The 22260-nt window shown below is 40.6% G+C and overlaps 1 protein-coding gene across 1 annotated transcript; it reads left to right on the top strand.

Annotated features, from left to right (window-relative positions):
- The first annotated feature begins 7878 nt into the window (after positions 1 to 7878).
- c7h11orf24 (chromosome 7 C11orf24 homolog) lies at positions 7879 to 20724 on the top strand. Its single transcript, XM_026174838.2, has 4 exons — positions 7879 to 8025; positions 11154 to 11207; positions 11323 to 11479; positions 14621 to 20724. The coding sequence occupies exons 1-4, from the start codon at positions 7966 to 7968 to the stop codon at positions 15535 to 15537; spliced, it is 1188 nt and encodes a 395-aa protein (XP_026030623.1). The 5' UTR covers positions 7879 to 7965; the 3' UTR covers positions 15538 to 20724.
- The last annotated feature ends 1536 nt before the right edge of the window (positions 20725 to 22260 follow it).

Here is a 22260-nt window from a genome sequence, read left to right as displayed (position 1 = left end):
ACAGTAATTGACTTCTATTCATTTTACATCAAATTAAAACTTTGGGTGTCAGATAATTATTTATTAAAAGCTAGACATTTTAAATGAGAATAAGAAAGAAAAGTATGTCTTTGTGCCCCCTTTTCCCTGTTAATGCCCTATCGGCCCCCCTGGCTAAACTTTGCTAGATCCGCCCCTGCACAGTTACCAGCGTCAGCTACGTAGAAAAAGATCCTCGAGTAGAAAGTAATATTAAATACATTCTAACAATAGCTGATCAAGCTTAAACGTGCTGCTGTTGTTCAGCCGCTGGTTTCCTCTTTCTGGTGCAAAGTGGGCCAAAAACAAACCAGAGAGACTAACTCGCGACAGAAAAGCCGATCAGCTGATCGTTAAGCAGTTTCATGATTGAAGTAGCAGCAGGAGAGGCAGTCGCTTGTTAAGCTTAACGCAGGAATGCTTTACAAACATTCAGAGGTGGACTTACACACTTGCTTTACTTCTCTCGGGATAACTTTGTCGGAGATGAAATGCCGGGTTGCTAGCGAAGCTCCAAATGCTATCCAGACCACCGACAGGTCCCGCATGCCACAGCCACTCTATCACGTGATGCATACTGCTCCGACGTGCTAACGTTCTGAGGCGAGTTACGGCGTGTTGCAAGTTTTGTGAGGTGCTTTCGTGATATTTAATGGATCGGATTACATTTTTTATTTTTCTCCGATATCCGATCCAGTAATTTAGGTCAGTATCGGACCGATACCGATACATAATATCGGATCGGTCCATCTCTACTTATTACAGCCCTGAGAAATGCTGGAGAGACACTTAGTGATGGTCTGCTTGTAGCGATGGTGTTAAAAGGTTTACCAGAAGCATTTAAACCTTTTTCTGTTCACATTACGCAAAGTGAATCAGAAATCAAGTTTGCGGAATTTAAAACAAAACTCCGCAGCTATGAGGACACTGAGAAAATGCGCTTGGTGGAACAAGAGGATAACATCATGAAGGCGAGAGTGCAACCTAGCGCGAGACCCGCAGCAGCTGCTAGTGACCACAGGAGAGACATGTCAGACATAGTCTGTTTTAAGTGTGGCCAGCGGGGACACAAGGCCAGAGCATGCCTCTACAAATAATGGTGCGGTCACTGTAGGAGCAACACCCATCGAGAGTCGACTTGCAGGAGACGACAACGGAATGATGAAGCGCGCACAGCCTCGGAGGAGGGCGGCAATGCAGAGAGCGACGACACCTATGTCTTCCGGATAAGCGATGACTACGCGGAACCTCAACAGCGACAGGACATCAGGACCAAAGGCCTGATGGTGGATACTGGTGCAACATCACACATCCTGAATGATAAAACAGCGTTCAAGAGATTTAATGACGACTTCCAGCCGGGAACACACTGTGTGGAATTAGCTGATGGCACCAGGTGTAAAGGAGTGGCTGAAGGCAGAGGAGATGCAGAGGTGTGCTTGGTTGACAGCAGAGGGAGACAGTGTAAAACAACACTGAAAGACGCTCTATATATTCCCTCATTTCCACAGAATATCTTCTCTGTGAGAGCGGCCACCGCGAATGGAGCTACTATCATCTTTGAGAAAGGAAGGAACGTCCTTCAACACAGAGAAAGTTCTACATCCATGAGCACAACAGACAACCAAAGTCTGAACTGTGAGGTGTGTATCCAGGGAAAATGTGTCCAGACTAGGAATAGAAACCCTGACAGAAGAGCTGAGAAACCCCTTGAGCTGGTACATACGGATCTAGCAGGGCCGATAGATCCAGAATCACGAGATGGACACAGATATACATTATTGTTTACCGATGACTTTTCCGGTGCAGTATTTGTATATTTTCTCAAAAACAAAAGTGAAGCAATGCAAGCAACTGAAATCGTTTTGGCCAATACAGCCCCACACGGGAAGGTAAAGTGTATCAGGTCAGATAACGGCACAGAGTTCATGGCAAAGAGTTACCAGGCATCATTAAACAAACATGGAATAAGACATGAAACTTCAGCCCTCACCAGAATGGTACAGCAGAACGTGGCTGGAGAACACTTTTTGATATGGGAAGGTGCATGCTTATTGAGAGTGCTGTACCAAAGGAATTATGGACATATGCAGTTCAAACAGCGGCTATTGTGAGAAACAGGTGCTTTAACAACCGGACAGGACAGACACCTTACTTTTTGCTGACTGGTCAGAAGCATAATCTATCCAGAATGCGAAAGTTTGGGTGTGAGTGTTATGCTTACAAGCAACACAAGGGTAAGCTGGATTCTAGGTGTACAAAAGGGATTTTTGTAGGCTACGACAAAAACAGTCCAGCATACAAGGTTTATTTCCCAGACAGCGCTAAAATGCAAAGGTTTAGGCTGGTTAAGTTTGTAACCAAACACAATGAGGAAAAGCAAACACAAACTGATACGACATCTGAGGATGAGGACATACAGGTGAGGGAGAGACGAAACGTGAACAAGGAAAGCCCCAGTACCAGTTCACAGGAACCAGATACTGACAACCAACCAGAAGTGAACAGTCAGATGCCACTTAGTGATGAGACTGAAAACTCCAGAAGCTATCCTTCTAGAACAAGAAAAAAAGCAGATTATCTAAATGAATATGAGTCAGGAGAAGACATTGATGATCAAGTGCTGACTAACATAGACTACTGTTACAGACTGATAAGTAACTCACTCGTGACATTCAGTGAAGCTGTAAAGTCACCCAACTCTAAAGAGTGGAAAGCAGCTATGGATGAGGAAATGCAATCCTTAAAAGAGAACCACACTTTTACCCTAACTAGCTTACCTGAGGGGAAGAAAGCAGTGGGGGTAGATGGGTATATGTGAAGAAAAACAGTGGCGATGGATCAGAAAAATATAAAGCACAGTACGTAGCTCAAGGTTACAACCAGTGTTTTGAAATAGACTATGACGAAACTTTTTCTCTGACTGCTAACCTGACAAGCATAAGAGTATTGATGAAGTGTCCAATACAAGAAAACCTGATTTTGCATCAGATGGATGTAAAAACTGCATACTTGCATGCACCAAGAGACTTTGTAGTTTACCTTGAGCAGCCGGAAGGCTATGAAGTAAAACAGATGAAAAACTGGTCTATAAGCTGGAAAAGTCACTTTATGGGCTTAAACAGTCAGGCCGAAACTGGAACAGGACATTACATGACTATTTGATAGAGAACGGTTTCATGCAGAGTCCTGTAGATCATTGTGTTTACACAAGGAAAGCAAGAAAAGACAAAGTGATCGTGATCATATGGGTTGATGATATTATTATTGCAGCCAGTGTTGAAAGTGTTTTGAAAACTGTGAAGGGAATGCTAACTGCAATGAAAGATATAGAATAGAATAGAATAATCCTTTAATTGTCCCACAAGGGGAAATTTGGTAATCTGTATGGAGAAACTCAAACATTTTCTTGGTATTGATTTTGAGCAAACTAAAGATTGTGTAAAAATGTCACAAGAGAGATATGTAGAAAACATACTGGAAGGATTTCAAATGCAAGACTGTAAACCAAGATCAATCAATCAATCTTTATTTATAAAGCACTTTTCATACAGAAATGTAGCACAAAGTGCTTTACATGGTTAAAAGCAGCCCACCCCACCCCATCCCACCCTCCAATTCACTCCCCACACTCTCATTAACATAAGCGGTCATGGATACATACACACACTCAGAGTCAAAAATAACACCCAGGTTTTTCACTTGTATAGGGCATAGTGAAAATGCCTGTAATTTAGACAAGAGCATCTCTCTCTGAGCCTCAGGACCGACAATTAAAACTTCAGTTTTGTTCTGGTTAAGCTGCCATCCAAGATTTTATATCTAGAATACAGTTAAAAAGGGCATCCATTGGTCTGGTGTCATCAGGAGACACGGAGATGTACAGCTGAGTATCATCAGCGTAACTGTGAAAGTTCACTCCATGCCTCCTGATGACACCGCCAAGAGGGAGCATATACAAATTAAAAAGTACAGGGCCTAAAACCGACCCTTGGGGCACACCACAAGTTATTTTATGGATCTTAGAGGAGCATGTATCCATACTCACCATAAAAGTTCTGTCTGAGAGATAGGAAGTGAACCAGTTGTGTACAGCACCAGAGAGGCCCACCATGTGTTTCAGTCTGTTTAAAAGAATAGCGTGGTCTACTGTATCAAAGGCTGCGCTTAGATCCAGTAGCACCAGGACTGAGAGCTTTTGGGCGTCCCAGTTACATCTAAGATCATTTAAAACCTTTAGGAGAGCCGTCTCTGTGCTGTGGTTCACCCTAAATCCAGACTGGAATATCTCCAGGATCTGTCTATCATTCAGAAAATCATTAATCTGAATAAAAACAAGTTTTTCTAAAATTTTACTTAAAAATGGTAAGTTGGATACAGGTCTGTAATTATTAAAATCATTACAATCCAAATTGCTCTTCTTCAGAAGATCAACTCCTTGTGAGCAAAAGTTGAACTACAATGATGATGCTGAGACAATGAACAATGTCAGGATGTACAGAGAGGCAGTAGGTAGCCTTATTTACTTGACCTCTTGCACACGACCAGATTTGAGTTTTGTTGTAAGTAAGCTGTCACAGCACTTCAAAGAACCAACTTTAGAACATTGGACTGCTGTGAAACATGTTCTGAGGTATTTGAAACAATCAAAAGACAAGACATTGTGCTACAGGAAAAGTGACAAAAGATTTGAGAGTACAAGGTCACAGTGACTCAGACTGGGCTGCAGATGTGACTGACAGGAGTACTACAGGTTACTGCATAAGCCTGAATGAAGAAGGTACTTTGGTGTCATGGCGAACAAAGGAGCAGCCAACTGTTGCCTTATCAACTTGTGAAGCAGAGTACATAGCTTTGGCAGCAACAACACAAGAATGTTTGTACTTGACACAACTGTTGCAAAGCATGTATGAGCATCAAAAGGGACCACCAAAGATTTTTGAGGACAATCAAGGGACTATTGCATTGGCAAAGAATCCTGTTAACAGACAGAGGTGTAAGCGTATCGATATCAAGTATCATTTTGTGAGATCAACAGTTAATGCTGGAAATTTGATATTGGAATATTGTTCGACAGGTCTGATCGTGGCCAATGTTATGACAAAGCCAGCAACAAAGGGGAAGTTATTGAAGTTTGCAAAATATATGTTTGGAGTGTAAACAAATAGTAAAGAAAAACTGTTTCTTTTGAAATGCATGTAAAGCTGACAATGTGAGTGCAAGTGGGGTGTTGAGCTAGTTAATAGGTATGTCCTCATTGGCATCTGTTGGGATTTTATTTTGAAAGGATGCTTCCTGTTATGCTACGCCAGAGTTCAATAAATAAAGACACATTGGTGTGAATGTTCCGTCAAAAAGCCGATGCCCCACGTGTGATTATTCCTCCGTGTAGATAAGTGTCTTCAGTATTCATGCAGATTCTGCTGGAAGACCCGTCTACATCTAAAGTTCTTTGTATGAGAAATGGACACAAAATACCAAAAGGAAAAAGGAAAAAAAGAAATGCAGAGCAATCCAAAGAAAAACAAACAAGCTCAGCAGCCACTGTCATTCCTAAATGCAGTCTGCAAACAAATGCAGAGAGTGTCTGTCAGTGGTGGGTTTAAAAACTGTAGCTAAATGCTTTTCTTGGCATTTGGCAGGGCTGCACAGAAGCATGGGGTCTAGAAATAAATAGTAAATGCACTGGTTCTTGTATAGCATTGTTCTACCCTCCACAAGCACTGAAAGCACTTTATACAACATGCCTCATTCACCATTTCATGCAAGCACTTTTTTTCTGCACCTAGGTGTTTTCTGTCTAACACTCACACGCCGATGAATGCACTGGGGATCAGCTTGACGTTCAGTATCTTTTTAACTGTTTATTTAACTGTATTTTTCACAAATGGAACAAACTTAAACACATTACCAGTTGGTCATACATATGCTATCAATTCACTGATCAGTCTGTACATTTAAAGGGAAAAAATGCATAAATATCAGTTGCTTAATTACTATTGATAAATGGTAAATGGCCTGTATTTGTATAGCGCTTTACTAGTCCCTAAGGACCCCAAAGCACTTTACACATTCAGTCATCCACCCATTCACGCACTGGTGATGGCAAGCTACATTGTAGCCACAGCCACCCTGGGGCGCACTGACAGAGGCGAGGCTGCCGGACACTGGCGCCACCAGGCCCTCTGACCACCACCAGTAGGCAACGGGTGAAGTGTCTTGCCGAAGAACACAACGACTGAGGCTGTTGGAGCCGGGGCTCGAACCAGCAGCCTTCCGATTACAAGACGAACTGCCAACTCTTATGCCACGATCGCCCCACTATTAGTACTATTAGATAAGACAATCCATTCAAAAAGAAAGGTTCATCTCGCTTCCAAGTACATTCTATGTTGTCTTTGTTACCTCCTCCAAATAAGGCAAAATGACTGGCCATCTCCTAAATATATGGTGGTCTGCCAGCTGTTCTCCACACTTCTGCCGACACAAACCATTTGTCATTTTTCCAGCAAAATTCTCTCCAGGAGCCTGAGCTGGTAGAAGTCAGCTGCATTAGATACACATTCTGCCAATCACCCTCTGGTATGGAACCTTTCTCCCAGTTAGATTTTGAAAGGTTATTTTTGTTTTTTTATTGTTTAGATAGTTGAATACAGTCTTCACACAACTTTCTTATTTCTTTTGGTTTTATCCATGTCAGTAAATATGTCAATTATATTGGAGTCCTTTGTATTTCTAAATGTTTTATCTTGTCATTAAAATAGTCTCTAACCTGAAAGTACTTAAAAAAAGTTAATTTTACCTAAGCCATTAGTTTCCTGGATTTTATGAAAGCTATACAGCTCCATCTCCATCTGACACGACCAAACAGGAGAAGGTAATAACGATTTTGTTCCAATATTTAAAGCACCCATTGATTGTGTCTGCTGTGAAATCTGGGTCAGATGTGATCCATTTTTATATTCTAGGATGTTTTTCCAGTAGTGGTGATTTACACTCACTAACCCAAATTCTGAGTGGTACCTTGGACCATTGGTTTAGGGTCTTAGCATGCTGTCTATATAACATTTTGCTTCCCAGAAGAGATTGTAATGAAATGTGAAATTTACCATGTTCTTCCATTTTGTAAAATAACTGGGAATTGCAGCAGCATGCTAGGGATCTTAGTTGGATAGCTAATAAATGGATAGACATGGCAGTGATTCAGCTGTTTCTTTAGGAAGTTGTAATATTTTAAATTGAATCCGTGGCCTTCTGCCCACACATATAAATCTAGAAATTCACTTGTTCCTTTCAATAAATTATTTTGATGTAAATTATTATTATTATTATTATTATTATTATTATTATTATTATTATTATTATTATTATGCATTTCTAAGGCAAACCTGCTCATATCTGCCTTGATATGTTTGGTCAAAACGGTATTTCTTAACTTTAGTATTCGCATGATAAGGTGGGGCCAGGTTTCACAATGAACTCACCCGAAACTCTGGCTGATTGGGACCCACACCCAGTTTCACACCTTGGCTCCCTCTGTGGGGGGATACTCCCACTAGGTTTATATCTGGGACTCTCCACCATTTGACCTTAGAACTGAAGAAGCTTCTCGGATGAGAGGTGAAACGTCTTCAAGCAACTTAAAGAAGTCCAGACGCTTTTCTTTGCAAGCTCCTTTGACTACGATGACCTGGATGACTGAGAACCTTCACAGACTTAACTTTAGTAACGTTCTATATGTTTAGATATTAATAGCAATAATATTATTAGCAATGAATTGAAAGTATTGGTATTAGTCATGATAAATTTTGGTAAACTGTAACAATAGGAGGCGTTCTTGTTTTAACGTGGTGTGGCCAGCAGAGGGCGGGAGCACATAGATTATCAGTCAACACAGCTAAAACCGCAGCTGAGGAAGAAGGTCAGCGTCTCGTACAGAAGGTGTAGATGTTTGGTTCCTGGGTACCTGTGTGTGGTTTACAGCAAACGAGCCCCCGCATAAGGCTGGTAAGGACCCCCGATCACACGGACTGTAGCTAGCCTGTGAGCAGTAACTCTCCGTGACCGTGGCTTGTTAGTGTTAGCTGCTCGGTAGTGTGGATGCACTCGCCGCTGAGGGGAGATGTCTCTTCATCATGCTCCGTTAACTCGTTTCCCGGTGTGTTTATTGCCCGGTGACATAGCGATTACAGCATTATTCACTGTATTATCGATGGTGTGGTTTTGCTCGTTACCTTGTTGGTTTGTGTAACCGAGCCAGTTAAACTTTGGGTTTTCCCATCTGAACTAAGCTCCGTGTCTTCCTTCGGAGCAGCTTACACTTGGCCCAGTGTTAGCTTGTGTGAGCTACAGCTGCGTTTCTCTGCTCTGACTTGAAGTCACAATAACACGTGACTGACTCTTGTTGCTTTGGATTTTTTCTGTTTATTCGGCTAAAGTTAATGGGACATTTCTCGGATGTAATGTTTTGGGTTATTTGGTGCTAAAGCAGCTGCCGGCTGTGTGCTCGGGAGTTCCCGTTTTAGCCCAAACTTCTTTGATTGGCAGGTCGGCAGCGTGGCAGAGCGCGCGGCACTTGCTCTCTCCACGTTGGCGTCTTCAACGAGTATTCCTGTTTACACTGAGGGCTGGTCCTGTGCCCCAGCTGTCTAAAACGCATCCTGTTTACAGTCAAGTACCTATCACACAGATCTGGGTCCTGGTGCACTGTGGGGCAGTGCTACAAATCCGGTAAAGGCTGGCCTAATGTGGAGGGTCCACAAATAACAGTGCACACTCCCTGTGGAGCTCCCTGTTACTTTACACACGTGGAAAACTGCACCAGAAACCTGATGAACCAAACTGGTGCTCACAGATCAGTGGATATATTGTTGGCATTTGTCACAAATATCATGCCGCGTGTGTTATTCAGTAATGGCTTCTGCTTTTGAAATGCAGTGTAGTTTGTTTTTAGTTATTTTTCCCAAAGAAGCACAAGGTGCTCCACATGAGTGGAGGAGAGCTGATGCCTTACATGTGGACATCAGACTCCACTCATCCCACTCAGCCTGTGCAGAATACAGCCAGGAAATATATCACATTAGACCTCATTAAACAGCACTGTGCTGTCTACTCGTGTATTAGAAGTAATGTTGATATATTTTATTCTTTACTTTTAGTGTCTTTGAGGTCGGTTTCACACAAAACTTGCTGGCTGTTTCTGGCTCTCACTCACTTTTCGTGGACTGTGATTTCTGTGACTACAGGCTTATCGCAATCTTTTGATTTATCTCTAACTTAAGGTAGTCTAGGTGCTGAGTGGGAGTAGATATTGTAGTAGAATTTATGGACAAAGTCTTGTAAGTGGTACATTTCAGTGCAATCAGCTACAACTCTTTAGGTTTGCAAAACACTGAAGTGTTCCCTTTAAAGTAAAATGACTCGAAGTTTAGTTGTCAAAAAAAATCATGTCCTTACCTTCTTTATACGTGAATATTAGCTACAACATATGGAGAAAATTTCAAAACAAATTCATTAATTTTTGCCTGATTGCATTTATGACTCCTACAGTAATTTACACTGATTATTACCATTAGCTTTGACAATCAAAATAAATACTGTAGCCTGTGGTTAAAGTAAAATTCTCTTATACGACTTGAAGCGCCAGCAGCCTCTTCGGCGATGTAAGCGTACAGATTGTGTGTCTGGGATTGTGCTCTCAGCCTCCTACTGTACACCCATGATTGTACACCAATCCACCCAACCAGCATCATCAAGTATGCCAATGACAACACTGTGGTTGGATTCATCTGTGATTGTGATGAGACAGTTGACAGTGTTCGCCCCCCTTCCTGGTTTCCTATCTTTTTGTATGTCAGTCACACTTAAATGTTTCAGATCATCAAACAAATTAAAACACTGGAGAAAGATAACCTGATTAGGCCTGACTACTGCCACAATCACTTAAATAGGACCTGCCTGACAAAGTGGAGTAGACCAAAAAATCCTCAAAAGCCAGACATCATGCTGCGATCCAAGGACGTGCAGGAACAAATGAGACACAAAGTAATTGAAATCTCAGTCTGGAAAAGGTTATAGAGCCATTTCTGAAGCCGTGGGACTCCAGCGAACCACAATGCAGCGTTAGAGATTGTTAGGTTGGCCAGTAGTGGTAGTTATGGTACTAAGGCTTTGGAAGAAGACACTAGCTGGATGGATCTTTCCTGACTGACCCTTTGCACAGCCAATGAAGCTGCTCACTACACTTGAATGTAAAGGCACCACTGTGTCACTGTGTTTCAGTATAGAAAACCATTTCAGAGATTCTGACACTTCATGTGTAATTTAATTTTGTTTGGGCTTCTTCATTTGAAAGTGAAATACATGCAGTAATTGTTGTTGAGCTAAATGTTGTCATTAACACTTCACTATAATTAGCTCTGTGCTTCTGTAACTTGAGCCTGGAGTCTAATTAAACTCATAACTAATAACGGTGATTATAACTCGTACTACTTCCTCCAGGAGCACTACTTGAGATGTGCATTGTTTTGACACTAGATGGTAGTCATTCCTCACATTTGGGTGGACTAACTGCTCTTTACTGTTGTGCAGGTGAAGAGGCTTGAATAGCGTGCTTCAGGAAATCCGCCTTACTGAACTACAAATCCCAAGATTTAGCCTGGATAATGTAGAACATTGTAAAAAAGTTGTAGTTTCCACAATACTGTTTAATTTGAACCAAATCATTAGTAACATCCTTCAACTTTGACTCTGCTGGTCTTGATAGGGCCTGAAATGTCTTATTAAATGAGAGAGTATTTGTATATTTTTAACCAGTGGAATTATAGTAACTTTATTTTAATATCTGGCTGAATGGCCCAGTAAGTGTTGTGTGTTACTTGTTTGAGTGAAACATGGTAAGAAAATATAAGACTCCATCAAAAGGTTAAGATGAAGTGATCCAACCAATATGAATAAATGCTGTCATCCTAAATGTTAAATACAGCTGTAATTGTGGTTTTACATGTTTCTGTTTAAGGACTGTCTCTGTTTACTAGAAGAATAAGATGTCCTCACGCAGAAAATCTATAAGAACACAGTTTATCGACCCCATCTGTCAGGCTGCTTCTGATTCTTGCTTGTGTTTGTCTTTGTAGGTCCAACCAGAAACTGACTTCACCTCCTCCTGGTTTCCCCTCCTTCATTTCATTGTTTGTACAAGTTGACTGTGTGAACTTCATTGTACCCGGTGTGTGTGTGTGTGTGTGTGCGCATATGGATGTGCCTCTGTCTATGTGAGCGTGTGTCTGTCTCGTTCCCTCCCAGCCCACCATGTCCCTGTATTCCTCAAAACTCCAGCTGAGCGTATCACTGTGTCTTCTCCTCCCCCCCTGTGTGCTTCTGCTCCTTACCGACTCCGCCACCACAGGACCAAATGGGGCCTACTTCTTCTCAACACCCACAGTTAATTGCGCCTCTGGATGTAAGTATGTGGCAGGAGTCTTAAAGGTTCTCTGTGTAAGCATGTGAAGCTTTTTTAAAATCTGTTTTCATGGGCAGTGTGTGAACAGCTTGTGACAGAACTAAAAAAAGAAAAAGGTGAGACCCGGTGTGGACACCGAACATTGTTAACACAATAACTTGAAGATTAGGTAAGGTAGGATTTTCATTTTGATACCATTGGTGAATCTACTAACACTGGCAGCCACAAGTATCCTTCAATGTTGTGACACTCATGGTCACAATATTGGCACGAATGTATCTATATGTCATTTGTCGTTGGTGCCAGGTTGATAAAGTGTACAAAATACGCATTGTATGTGTCCTGGACTCACATCTGTGCTTGTCCTGCTGGACCTCAGTGCAGCGTTTGATACTGTTGACTGTAATATTTTATTACAGCGATTACAGCATGCGGTAAGTATTACAGGTACTGCTCTGCAGTGGTTTGAATCATATCTAATAGACTCCAACTTTATCTCTCCACAAAGGCAGATAATACACACCAGTTAAACCGCAGGAATGTCTTAAAGACATAATAATCTCTCATTTCCTGCTTATAAATTCAGATAAAACTGAGTTTGTTGTACTTTGGATAGAGTCATAGAAATATGGGCTCCAACTACCCTTTTCTCAGAGTGACTCTGAAAAACTAGTTCATGCATTTATTACTTCCAGGCTGGACTTCTGTAATTCATTATTATCAGGATGTCTTAAAAACTCCCTGAAAAGCTTTCAGTTGATCCAGAATCCTGCAGCAAGAGTCCTGACAGGGACGAGACCCTATGTAGAAAGACAGGGTCTCCCTGTTAAATCCAGAATTGAATTCAAAATCTTGCTCCTCACATACTTGAATAATCAGGCTTTATCTTATCTTAATGACCTTGTAGTACCATATCACCCTATTAGAGCACTTCGCTCTCACACTGCAGGCTTACTTGTTGTTCCTGGAGTATTTAAAAGTAGAATGGGAGGCAGAGCCTTCAGTTTTCAGGCCCCTCTTCTGTGGAACAAGCTTTTGGATTTTGGAGACAGACACCATCTCTGCTTTTAAGATGAAAACTTTGCTTTTTGATAAAGCATATAGTTAGGGCTGGACCAGGTTATGCTGCATTAGGTCTAGGCTGCTGGGGGGTTCCCATGATGCAATGAGTGTTTCTTCTTCTTGTCCTGTCTTCCTTCTCTCACCCCAACCTATCACAGCAGACGGCCCCGCCCCTCCCTGAACCTGGTTCTGATGAGGTTTCTTCCTGTTAAAAGGGAGTTTTTCCTTCCTACTGTTGCCAAAGCACTTGTGCGTAGGGAGTTTCATGATTGTTGGAGTTTTTATACTTTGCCTTATTGTAGTGTCTCTACCTTACAACTGTTGTTGTGATTTGGCATTATGTAAATAAAATTGAACTGAATTTGAATTAAATTGAACAAAAATAAGCACTTCATGTAGCTCTAGGCACGATTCATCAATTAATCTTTCTTGGGAATGTTAAAGAAACCATAAGAGGTGTGATCAAGTCCACAAAAAACAAAGACTGCTTGATTTTAATTAGGCCGATCTCTCATTCAAAGTCATCTTCTTGGCCAAGTTCAGATGGCTGGCAGCACGTTATTTTAAAGTCCGACTGTGAGAAAATGCCAACTTGTGTTTTAAAGCAACCTGTATTTTGTGTGGATGATTATTACTGCTGAGGATAGCTGGGGTATCAATAGCCTCAAAAAGAAATATTATTATTTCAACAAAATTTACTATTAAGATATTTATTATTGGGGAAATGCTGAAGACCATTTTATCAGTGATTGCAGCTTACAGTATGACATGGTTCAGTAGTGGCATAGAATAATGAAATGAAGGCACAAAAGTAACCTAGAGGGTATTTTGCCTGGAAATTTTATGTAAAGCACAACTGCTTTGAGCATTTAGTTTTACCAATAACAGAAATAGTTGAACTTTGTAACTCTTCAGTATTTTCCATACAGGATGGGTGTGGGTTGAGCTTTTTAGCCAGATACACCAAATAAGTCATTTCCATGAACAGTTCAAGTGCCAGCGTTGCTTTGTTGAGTCATTTGTTTACTGTTGTGTTGGACATCCCCGTCTGAAAGCATCGCCTCCTGGTATGCCTTCATAACCTAGCTGTACTCTTTGGCTTTTGCCAAGTAATGAAGCAACTCAGGCAGTGAATGTGCTACACTTCTACTCTAATCTCCTTTTAGTAGGATGCCTGACTCCAAGGAGCTAATGTAGATATAATAGCACACAGGTTTAACTACTTTGGGCCGTCAATGAAAGGTGCTTTAAGCTGCTTCCTTGTCAAAGTGATCAGCTGTATGTGTTTGCTTTGGATGAGTTCCATGCCGGATGCCTTCCTGCTGTATTCCTTTCATTTGCCAAGCTAATGTTTAATCTGCTTCACTATTGAGCCACCTTACTTCTGGCTTCACTAAAGGCATGAAAATTGATGTTTTTTTAATTTTGTCTGATTCAAAGGAGCTTGCAAAGAAAAGCGTCTGGACTTCTTTAAGTTGCTTGAAGACGTTTCACCTTTCATCCGAGAAGCTTCTTCAGTTCTAAGGTCAAATGGTGGGGAGTCCCAGATTTAAACCTAGTGGGAGTATCCCCCCCCCCAAAGAGGGACAAAAGGACCCCCTGATGATCCTCACCCTCTGTGGGGGGATACTCCCACTAGGTTTAAATCTGGGACTCCCCACCATTTGACCTTAGAACTGAAGAAGCTTCTCGGATGAGAGGTGAAACGTCTTCAAGCAACTTAAAGAAGTCCAGATGCTTTTCTCTCCAAGCTCCTTTGACTTCGATGACCTGGATGACTGAGAACCTTCACAGACATTTTGTCTGATTGTTTTTGTCTACAATTTTGACTTAGATGGTGATCATAAACATTTTTTAAATCAGTTATCAGTGTAATTTCAGAGTTCCCAAACTTGTTTTGGTTGTAAGGGTATCTCGATCTTGAAGATAGCACAGCTCTTTGGCTATTTACAGGGTTAAAATTCTTTGAAAGGTACAAACTGATGCTCTGCAAATATACGAGTGAAATATAAATGTATGTTTGGCTTGTAGCGAATGTTGTTTCACTAGTTTGTGCTAACTAGAATTTGTTGTTCCCAGGTGCTACTGATGCAACAACAAAGACCTCTTTGGATGGTGTGACCACTCCACCGAACACTTCAGTCTCTGCCTTAAACCCGAATAGCACTTCAGATGTCATCACACAGACCCACTCTAGTACAGGCAAGGATAATAACAGTCTGCAACCAAATGCAAGCACTCAGTCCTCCCTGAACTCATCATCCACCAACCACACCACTGTCAGCCACAGACTGAATGAGTCTGTAACATCGGTGAACAAAAATGAGCAAATTACAGAAGGAGCCCTTTCTTCCACATCTTCAGCATCCTTTGAGCAGCCATCGTCACAGGAGCATCTCAAATCACCAGAGGCATTTACCCCCACTAGCTTGCCTGCTCAGCGCCTGCATACTGGATCCACCACCAGCACTAGCAGTATAACAGCAACCACTTCAGAGTCTGTTAAGAATGTGGTCACTACACCTGTGAAATCTACAACCTCAGCACCAGCAACTGCAACAACAACAAGAACAACAGTAGCCCCACACTCGGTGACGATAGCTTACACAAGTGTTGCTGTTACTTCCGTCCATGGTTCAGACACGTCTCCATCGGCTGCCCTGCCACACCCCAGTATTGAGGTGGCACCGATTCAGACATCATCTTTAACCAAATCACCATCTGCTATAACTGTTGCCAGTACTGATGCATTGGCCAATCACAATAAATCTTTTGCCTCAGCTACGAGGGTCCCTGTGGTAGAAGAGGCGGGGGCTGTTCTGACCAAGCAGCTCGTCGATACAGCGTCTTTACTGGCTGTCCTGCTCTTTGGCCTGCTTTTCTTCTTGGTCACAGTGTCAGTGTTTGTCAAACTGGCCTACGACAGCTACAAGAGGAAGGACTACACGCAGGTCGACTATCTGATAAATGGCATGTACTCAGACTCTGGGGTATGAGACAGGAAGAGGATAATTATATTTCATGAAGCTTTTTCTTTCTTTGACTCGGAGCAGGAAAAACTAAATGAACTAAATGACAGACTAACTGAATGGTAAGATGGTGCTGTGAATTTACAGGATGGTCCAGTTAGTTCAGCAAGAAATGGAAAAGGTACACTGACGATAAAACGGTGATGCACACTGATCTGTTTTCTAGCAGCTCCTGTTTTTTTGTGTGGGGGGGGGGGGATGTCAAAATTCAAACCTTATAGCTTACATTTGGTTCTGCTAGTGGCCCCTGACAGGATTGGAATCGATTAGATGTTGGCTGGCTCAGTTGGGACGTTTCCAAAGCTCAGCAGATGACCTCGTCATCAGTTAATTTACTGCTGGTAAGAAATGTCGGGATTATCTAAAAGTAGAGTTGTAAAAAAATCAAACTAGCAAATAATTTATTGTATTTTTTTTTAAATTTGCAAACATTTTTTTCCTAAGTGACATCTATATAAGGACCAAATCAGAATGTTATGCCCAATGATTCATTTCCTTGTCATTACCTTGATGCTTATTTTATTTTTGAAAAAGTCAATGGACATACATCTCAGTGCCAAATAGGGTGTGTAACTGACAAAGATTAGCTCTGCGCTTAAGGCATTTAAAATATGTCACATTGCAAATTCTTTTTAATGTGGTTTAATTGGCCACAGTGATAATTCAGTTATTCAGTGCTTCATGCAGCAGTGCACAAAACAGTTTCTGCTTGACAACTTTTGAAGTTCTTTCAATTCAGAAATGACTGTTTTAGACGGTGTTTGTTTACATTTTTGGAATTTGGTGTTGCTGATTTGATAACAACAATAATAATTACAGTTATTATTATATTTGCTCTTTACAATTGGATATATAACCTTGATAGTGAAGAAATGTTCATCAGATCTCAGTCACATTTTGGAACCTTCCCATTCCAGCCCCTGTACACAGTGTTGCACTGTTTACTGCAAAGTAGATTATTTGTTTTGTTATTAATACTCTACAGAAAAATGGGGTAAAAATGAATCACACATAGATCTAAGTGTATAAAATCACTCTTGCAACATTTGACAGAAATCTAATGTGACGTTGTGGCTAAAATTTGCCATATTTCTGTGGTGTCGTTATATTTCTCGGCCCTTCCCGTCTTTAAGATATCACATTTTCCACGTTTTTAACTACAGCTGGCACTGAATGATGCACACTTGTTGTAATTTCCAACCACAAAGCTAGACTCAGACTCACTGTTGAAGCTTTTCTAAAGTAATCATTATCAACATGGTGAATTACTGCAGCTCTGTCCTCACAGTTGCAGGTGTGAGACACCTGGGTCTGTTGTAGTATTAGTCTGTTGTAATCTTGACCATCATTTCTATAAAAGAGAAAGAAGTAGCTGTTCGCACACTGCAGAACTCCAGATTCCTCATTTATTACATCTAGGGACATTTCAAGCACACCGGCTTTTCATCAGACAGCGACACACCAGGCAGTGCCATCTGAAATCAGCTGCGAACAGTCACGTGACCACGGGAAGCTGCAAAAGCTTCCAGTCAACAACCTTGTACAGGACAAAGAATTGATAAGTGAATAATTTTCTGAATAAAACCAGCAGATTAGAGAGAGAGAGAGAGAGAGAGGGTATTAGATCCCAGCTGTCAGTACTTTGAGTTTGACCTCATGTGAAGTCAATTAAATAGTCTGGATACACTTCTGGCTTGTTTATAGTCTAGTGATGGAAATGGTCAGTAAAGCATCATTTTAGTTTTCATAAGAGATGGCAAAGCTAAAAATCGACTTATGTATAAACCAGGATCTGATCAGCACAGACGGGTGAACTTGAACCAGCCTCTCAAACTGTATTCAAGGTAAATGAATATGTGGAAAACTTAACTCTATAGAAGCGTTGATGTTTTCTCAGAAAGACAAAAATGCTGCACAGGTGCTGCTGCCAGCTAATTACACTGCAAGATGTGTTTCCATTGCTCTGGTTAAGTTTCCATCAGATGTGGCCGCGTGTGTTGAAGCCTGATGTTGGTGGATCAGGGCCAGAGTGCACACTGTGGTGTCTGCTTTAGCTAACAGGCCAGAGAGAGACCACAGAGACATTTAAGTCATCAAGCTGAGGATTTTCCACCCACTGTCACTCTGTTAATGTCAGTTCACTTGTAGGCCGCGCTCACAGAGCCTGTTTGGCTGGCAGCTCTTCCACTTGAAGGTCAGACAGACACACTAACACCGCTTCATCTTAAAACGCACAGCTCCTGCTGTGTTTACAGCTAGCATTAAAACTACTCCGCCCTCTGAGGAGGATTAAATCTGAGATTTTTGGAAACTAGCCAGGTTGGTTTGAAAAGTTGAGGATTGTGCAGGATTGCAGGCTGTGACGGTGTCGTATCCGTTTTATAGCAGCTAAACCCTGCATGTGGTTGTGCTGTCACGTTATAAAGAAATGACATTGGTGTGGTGTGAACTGAACTCCTTGAATTCACGAGCAGTTATGCTATTAGAATCATTTTGGAGGTTAAACAAACATTTCTAACATTTCAGATCAAACAGAAGCACCGTTGCTGTAACGCCAACCCTTAGTCTGATTGTTCGTTTTATGTCAGTGACAGATTATAAATCGTAAAGTTAAACTAGGTCCTCTCCAGCACGGCATTTCATATTTTTGATCATCTGTAGGCTATTCAAACTTTTTTTTTTTTGGATAATTTCAGGTTTTATTATTATTTCATTATTATTTTCATGGCAGTTCCACAAACAACATTCTCTTTTTAAAGAAATCTTTATGAATTCTCCTTCACACTTTCCCTGGGATCATGATGTTTTCCATAGAGGTCAGTGAATAACAACCAGAAAAAATAAAGGATTTTTTTTTTTCCAACTATTGGACTGCAAGCCATTAATGGCAGATTTATGTTAAACAAACCTCACTGTGTTAAATACTCAGATTTTCCAAATGTTAGAGGGTTCCTTTAAAGGTATTGACATTTCATTAGCTTTCATTGCTACAGACGACATTTCAGCAGTGTTCCTTTGCACATGTCTTCCAGTGAATCACAGGAACAAGGCCATACTTAATTGTTTATTACTATATTTTTTAGATTCTCACAGTGAATGTATTCTTTTAAAAGATATTGAGTATATATTGTCTTATTAATGCATTGTGTCTTTGCTTGTTCATGTAACTGGTATGTTTTCTCCAGTCTTCGTCTGGCTTACCTCACTGTGCTCTTTCCCATGCCTTTGTAAGAAGCAACTTGAATGTTAAGCCATTTATTCAGTCATTTTCATTACATTTCAACATTCCTTCAAACGTGCACATTGAATTCAGCAAAGAGCAAACGTTTTACACTATTTCCCACAAAGAGAGAAAGCAGCAGATGTTTGATAAAGAATGAGATGGTAAAAGCTCTGTCACATGAGGCTGGTCTCTTTCTATTACAGAAACTCTGGAGATCAGGTGCATTTCCATTTTGCCATATAATCTACTCAGTGTCTTGGTTTCAGACTGATTTCGTCATCCGGTCCTTTGCCGAATGATTCTCAGTGATTTAGCTGTGCGCTACAAACAAAGGCGGTCCTTGAAGTCAGTATCCATTGCCATAAACTGAATTACTTTGCCTTTTCTTGAGCACATTGTATTTGGTGTATTCTTCCAGTAGAGTACACAGCTGATGGAACTTCACCAAATAATCACTGAAGCACATCTTTGTGTGATAAAGCCAAGGGAAACATAAAGCCATGATCAGTTAGTGACTGAATGAGAGGGAACTTGAACTGTTCCACAACAGCAAGGTGACCTTTCTGGGTTCATCTGAAACCTACACAGATTTCAAATGAAAATGTAACGTTTGAGATGTTGTTCTGCTGTAAATGCATTTAACCCTTCCTGCCGCTGCTCGCATTCTTCTTTGAGAGGAGACAACTCTCTTGTCTTGTGGCAATGCACTGATTGGGTCACAAGACCTCGAGGGGATCAGTATGGCAGGCTGTTATCTTTGTTTTTCTCAAACAAACTTTTTTTTTTTTAATGATATTGTCTTTGTCATATTGGTCTCATTTGGTTTTGAATTTATTCCCATATATATGTTTTTGTTCATCATAAAAACCGAAGGTACAATAAAAAAAAAACTGTAAAAGTTTGATGTGTAAATCTCAAAGCAGTTCTTAACTGCCTGCTCTGATTTCTCCTCATCAAATGATAGCTGATGCTTTTGAGACGTTTCAGACGATGACGGTCCTCTTTTGTTCTCCTCTTCGATTGTCTAGTTAATTCAGAAAGCTTCCAGTACCTAAAATCTTGTTCCTTGCTTAAAGATACTGGAAAAATACACAAATGGCAATACCCCTGCATAGGAGGCAGGAACATCACTTAGCTCAACTGTAGAGTTTGCTGAGAGAGATGATTATTCCCCCATGAAAGGAGAGTTTGTATAAACGACTATTTCTGCATGGTTTAAAAACAGCCTCAGATTTTCTCAGAATTTAATCTTTCCTCATTTTTTTTTCTGTTTTATTAAACAGATTTCTGTTTGGGTTGTTGTTTCTTCCTTTTTTTCTGTGAGAAATTAGGAAAATCACATTATCCAAAGTTTTTTTTTTTTTAATTAAATGGCAAAAATGACAACTTGTTAGTTCTAACCATGACCTCTTTAGGCTTCTGTATGTGTTTGGCATACTTTGCTTTGTTTCTTTTTCCTCTCATGGACAAAAAACCCCCCAAAATATATTTTTGTCATCAGTATCACCCAAATTGCAACTTCATGAAAACATTTTGTAGTGTTTATTTGAGGTGTATTTCCATTTTTCTGAGGTCTGTTTGAAACAACATAATCTATAGCTGTTAGTAAGAGTGTCTGCAATGAGGACATAAATGTCTTTTATGGCAGTCAGAATGTAGTTCATACTGTGTCAAATTGTCTTGGATTGTGTCGTCGTGTCCATTAAGCAAGTGGATTTTACCCCCCAAGTGAAGATGGTTTACTGATGTCCGTAATTTCATAGTTTTTCCATAGATCCTGGAACCAGTGTGGACTGTGTTAAAGGTAAACTTGTGTTTGTGGTGACTGATGTGCAGGATGTCATGAAACCTGCCCTGTGCCAACCTGATGTTCTAATGCACTTTGAACAGAGATTTTTACTTTGCAGAAAATAAATGAAAAAAGAACCGAATTGATCGTGTTGGTGTTTGAGTAAATCAGTTGAATGTTTTATTCATCGATGAAGTACAGTTGCAGAGTTTTACCATCATGTTACATGAAAGGAACATTCATTAATCAAAGCAACAGTGCCAGGTTTAACTAGCAGTTCAGTTCGTGTGGTGGGATTTCTCAGCACTTCAGCTCATCAAGCTGCACCAGCCCAGCCTTGGGGATTCTGATAGATGCACAACACGACTGACTTGGCTGTTATGCTGTGTATTCATGAAAGGTGAACTATTTGTATTGGTGTGTTGTTGTTGTTGTTCTAACCCACTCTTGTTAATGAGATGGCAAGGATGCATGCTAATGTACATGCGTGCTAAACACTTGATTCTTGCACAGGGTTTGACAGGAAAGGGATGTGCTTTTGTTGTGGAATAACATTTTTCTCCACTCTTACTCTGATTTTTTTTTTTTTTTACTTTATTGTTCTTTCACTACAAATCAACCATTTATCACAGAGTGCTGTAATGTTTTCACCTGAGGATTGCATTGATTCTAGTGAACCTCAAAAATTCTATGAGGTGTTTCTGTTTAAGTCATTTCTGTTGTAGTTCTGCAAGTATTACCACAAGAGAGGTGACATGCTAACATGCTTAAAACAACAATGACAGAAAAAAAGATCTGAAGTTAAAATCTTGCAGAAATTTGCTTTTAAGATGGACGAAGAAAACAAAAAAATAGAAAAGAAATCACTGGATTGTGGTTAGAGGGTTATAAGAAGGACCGCTCAATTTGAGCAGTTAGGAGACACATTTAGGGAGGCAGGGCTGAGATGGTGCAGATGAGGGAGTGGATATACTCCACCTACTAAGCCGACTAAGAACCAAAGAACAGAAGCCTTGCCGACAACCAAAAAACCACAGCTGCAAGTTGCATCTCAGGCCAGAAAGTTTGGATGTCAACTAAAAGCATTCCACTAAGAACTGAATCTAAAAGTCTCCAACTTCGTTGGTTGGAAAACAGTGTTTTAACAGTGATTCATTTTCCTCCCTTCCTTGACTTAATTTGCACCCCCAGATATAACACTGCAATTTGTCATAATCCTTCAATTTCTCAGTCAGTTCTGCACATCCAACATCTGGTTTCAAAAAGCTAAGATCAAAATACTCATCTTGAGGCTTCATTAACTAATTGGTGGCATCACCTTATATAAACATATAAGGTGATGTCACGTTATGTCTTCGTAACACTAAGGATAAAATGCACTATATGTGTAAACAATCGTTAACACTAATATACAGAGGAGTGGAAAAAATATCTGAAAAACATGAACCCTTGATGCATGCCCAATCATCCAGGTAAGGAAATCTTGAAAAGTTGATTCTGTTCATCTGGACAACATAGCCCGCGGGATCCCTGGGCCACACAAACCCCACCACCACGATAAGGCATCAGTTGATGGATGGGTGGTGGAAAAGTTATTTTTAAATAAAATGTTGTCCCTAGTAACATAGGGACAGTTACAAATAAAGTAACAGAAGCACAGTCACATCACAACACTCTC

This window comes from Astatotilapia calliptera, chromosome 7, assembly GCF_964374335.1.
Source record: "Astatotilapia calliptera chromosome 7, fAstCal68.1, whole genome shotgun sequence".
Lineage (NCBI taxonomy): Eukaryota > Metazoa > Chordata > Actinopteri > Cichliformes > Cichlidae > Astatotilapia > Astatotilapia calliptera.
This window is presented reverse-complemented; position numbering and strand designations above follow the sequence as displayed.